General features: G+C 35.9%; 2 protein-coding genes across 2 annotated transcripts in view; both read right to left on the reverse strand.

Moving 5' to 3' along the window:
- Positions 1-395: 395 nt before the first annotated feature.
- The window catches only part of LOC106938367 (E3 SUMO-protein ligase PIAS2-like), a 42,941-nt gene continuing 39,512 nt past the window's right edge, over positions 396-3,824 (reverse strand). The window contains exon 9 of the mRNA XM_015020402.1: positions 396-428. Coding sequence (XP_014875888.1) covers positions 411-428 — 18 coding nt within the window. The 3' untranslated portion in view covers positions 396-410. The remainder of the gene's footprint in view (positions 429-3,824) is intronic.
- Positions 1,578-3,824, reverse strand: part of LOC106938368 (occludin-like) — a 7,801-nt gene continuing 5,554 nt past the window's right edge. Inside the window, exon 3 of the mRNA XM_015020403.1 lies at positions 1,578-2,328. Within this exon, the coding sequence (XP_014875889.1) occupies positions 2,230-2,328 (99 nt within the window). The 3' untranslated portion in view covers positions 1,578-2,229. The remainder of the gene's footprint in view (positions 2,329-3,824) is intronic.

A 3,824-nucleotide genomic window follows, 5' to 3' on the forward strand; every position in this document is an offset into this window, starting at 1 on the left:
TCTAAAGATACAATATTAGCTATGAGAACATGGCATCTATAAGAGCTGTAGCTCGCATGAGATCTGCCAGCTGTAATTTTACAGTAAGGACTGAGAAACACAGTGGAGAAGCAAAAATCCAGACTTCACTCACCATCCCAAGCCTCACTTGTGCATGGCTTTGTGTCACCCTATGAGGCAAGTAGAGCAGGGATGTAAAAACCAGGCTGAAAAAGCACATGCAACTGAAGACTGATATACATCACATTCAATAAATTACAACATATCCCTTTTGAAAATAACTTAAGCAGGTATTGAACATATTTTCATTAAACCCAGGTTTCTGTTTTTAATCTTTAAAATTAAAAACAGAAACCTGACACAATTCTAATTGTGTCATATGTTCACAAGTGGAAAATAATTAAATGAAATTACGGATTTTCATCCATCTGTATCATTAATCACTTAATGATAATTGTTCCTATAATATATTAGCTTTTCCAATAGTATTGAAATTGCTAACGCACCTTTTTCTTTTGGACTGGTACAGGATCTCTTCCACTGTGGCTTTAAGGGAGCCAGACTCATCCTCCTTAAGCACTTCCCTGTAGAAATTCAGGAATATCCCATGTAGTTGCATCAGATACAAGCACATGTCCCAACCTGAGAATATTCTCACATTACACATCTTACCATGTCCTTTCATAGCCTCCTTCCCAGCGCTTGGCTCTCTCTGGCTCTTCATCCATTGTGTCTGCCAGTCAAACACAATGAAACAATGATCAAGTCCAAACTATTTAACTGGAACTGCAAAATACCTCTTCATCAACTGTGAGCTGATGAAGAGTGTGTACAGGTATCACACCTCAACAATAATAAAGCTTGAAGAAAAGCTAAAATATATTTCGCTTATAGCTGTTGATTAGGACATCATTGTACCTCTTTAACTGACTGTTAAAATGATCATCTCACATTTAATTTCTTAGGTCAAAAGCTGAAAAGTTTTGGAACCTCTGCTGAAAATCCATTTGTTTGTAACAGTGGGTGCTGATTAACCAGATTTGTGGTCAAATGTTGGATTAGTGATCATTACATATTTGTTATTTTTGTGTTTATTTTTTTCAATATTTTGCAATTCATTTATATGCTTGAAAGATTCACCACCCGTAAGAGACTAAAAATTAATCTCCATGACTAAATATTGTACAGTTACATGACAGACTGAAAAACTCCTAATTAATGTGGATAAAGTCATCCATCACTACTTGGAGTCCGAAACACGCTGAGCTGAGACGAAGCCGCTTTAGTGACAACCACGCAGTAGAACGAGGGCCCAAATGGTACACCATCACAACAAAACCCTTCTCAGGCGGTCACAAAGCTATTGCTACGACCAACCGAAGAGCTCTCGTTGTCTTTAAATACTCAACGGATGTCTCGATGAATCCTATGCTAAGTTAGAGGATTAACTTTTCGCTCCCTTTACTTACCAGAAGTTTCTGTATTATTGTCTTGAAACCAGAGATTTAACTAGCAGTCCAGCGACCAGTTGGTGCACCAGAAAATTCTTTCCGGAAGGAAACACGCTGCAGCGCCGATCCGTGACAGCCCATTAATGACATTTTTATTTAAAACTCCCAGTACAAATTAATACGACGTTTTATTGTGCACAATGCCGTTTACGTTGCAGAGATGAAAATCCTAGAGATATGTCAATTAAAGAACGCCCCAGCAACAACAAAATCAAAATCATATGGTAGTTGTTCAAATGCAATTCAATTTAGTACAGTAAGAAAAACACTTGATAGGCCAGAGATGCATCAACAATCACAAAGTATAACTTCATTTTCCAGCAAGCTGCTGCTCCATTATTGACATGTATCCAAAGAAAGTACTGTAAAACACCTAAAAAGATTTAATCTCAAATTCCAAAACAATCATATAATATGGATAACAAATTCATGCATTAAAACTTTACTGTATGCAAAAGCTAGCTTTAGAATGTCATGTAGAAAGAAAGATGACATTAAAGAATAAAATAAGCCAATATATGGATGCAGATTAATAGCTAGATACAACAGATTTTATACACAGCAATTGAATTTGGAAAGTATTCTTAATGCAAAAATACAAAACTATACTCTCTTAGTCATTTCTTGTGGTGAGAATATAGTGGCAGGCTTGGTTAAGACATCCTTCATTCAGAGATTAAATAATATGCTTCAACTGAAGTAAGTCACAGGAGAATGTTCAGGGGCGGCGGTCGTATTCACTGATTTTGGTCTTGATGTGTGACAGTTTGGATTTCAGATATTTACATTTCCTCTTCTTCATCTGGTAATCTGGGGACTGACAAGAAAAGGACATACAAACTTTTCATCAACGTGAGTTGACATGTCCGAGACAAAGCCAAGTTCAACTTTGAAATATCTCTGGCTTAAAAAAAATAAATTGAATTGCCCGCTCTGTAACAAGATTTATAGAACAGATTAAGGTGTTTAGGTTGTGCCCAGTGCTTTACAATGAGCTGCTGATTCATACAACTGCTGATACAGTGCTTGTCCTCGGCTAAATGAAGAGTAGCTCTTCTCTGACCGCAGGAGCAGATCATCTCCTGACCCTCCCAAATACAAAGCTTCAGCGTTGTGTTTATTTTTATTACAATTTTTTTCTAGTTAATATCTTATTTTTAGCATAATTCCAAAGCACTTTAGTCAAATGTTTTTTTTAATGTTACATATATAAATAAACATGACATTAACTATCATCTAACCCCCTGTGTCGTCCTCTCTGTCCTTCCCTCCACCATTCAAATGAAGACCAAAGGATTTAGAGTCTGAACTAATTAAACCAAGATATCATTTAAAAAGATGAACTACTGTGGCTTCATTCTGTGTTTGTCCTTTACATGCTAAATATGAATTCCATTTTTCATTAAAATTTACAATTTTAGGAAAACCCTATTAAGGGTTTATATCTGCAACCTTCCTCACCATGGTTACGTTTATCTCGTTTTTAGAGGGACCTAACACATTTCATTGACCTTACCATGAACAAAATTGCTTTACTATTCCTAGTGAGTAATGTCCACCCACTGAAGGTTGGGGCATTTTTTTGTCATTTATCCACTAATCTGGATGTGACATGTTTGAGTCGTCAAGACGTATCTCATTAACTAATGTCAATTTGGTAGCATAACTTATTTCATCATGCCATCATAAACAGTTGTAGTATACTGACAACATCCTGGCTAATATTAAAACAGCAAGACATTACCATGTCAACTGGTGACAGTTTAAAGGCAGGCTGGCTCTTTCTATAGTCAGGTTGCATGTGCATCCACTGTATTTGAAAACAAATAATCCCTCTATTTTCATTATTATGGACAATCTTGTTTTTAAAAATATATAACACTTTTGAGACTTTCGTGCAGTAAAATTATTGCTACACAGGAAGATGGAGTGGGAAGCCATCTGTTCTCTGTACTTGCTTTGTCCAGTGATCCTTTAGATTTTTATCTTTTGGGAATGCTTATGGGAGGCTTTTGGGAGGCTTATGTGTTGACTGAGGTAATTAGAACACCCTGTTGCTAAGCAGCTTTTTAACATTTACCTCAGGATACTGCAACAAACGGCGATAATGAAGGCCAACATGTTAACGTCGGTAGCACACTGGATACTACCTTCATCTAGGGTTTCACCTTTCAGAAAAGAATATAAAGGATGCCTTCCATGGTAGGGTGCCCACCTTTATTTTATGGCTGCTTTTGGTAAAAATAAATAAATAAATAAATAAATAAATAAATAAATAAATAAATAAATAAATAAATAATAATAATAATAATA

Source organism: Poecilia latipinna, unplaced genomic scaffold (genome assembly GCF_001443285.1).
Source record: "Poecilia latipinna isolate Pla-1442-1.1 unplaced genomic scaffold, P_latipinna-1.0 Scaffold2578, whole genome shotgun sequence".
Taxonomy (NCBI): domain Eukaryota; kingdom Metazoa; phylum Chordata; class Actinopteri; order Cyprinodontiformes; family Poeciliidae; genus Poecilia; species Poecilia latipinna.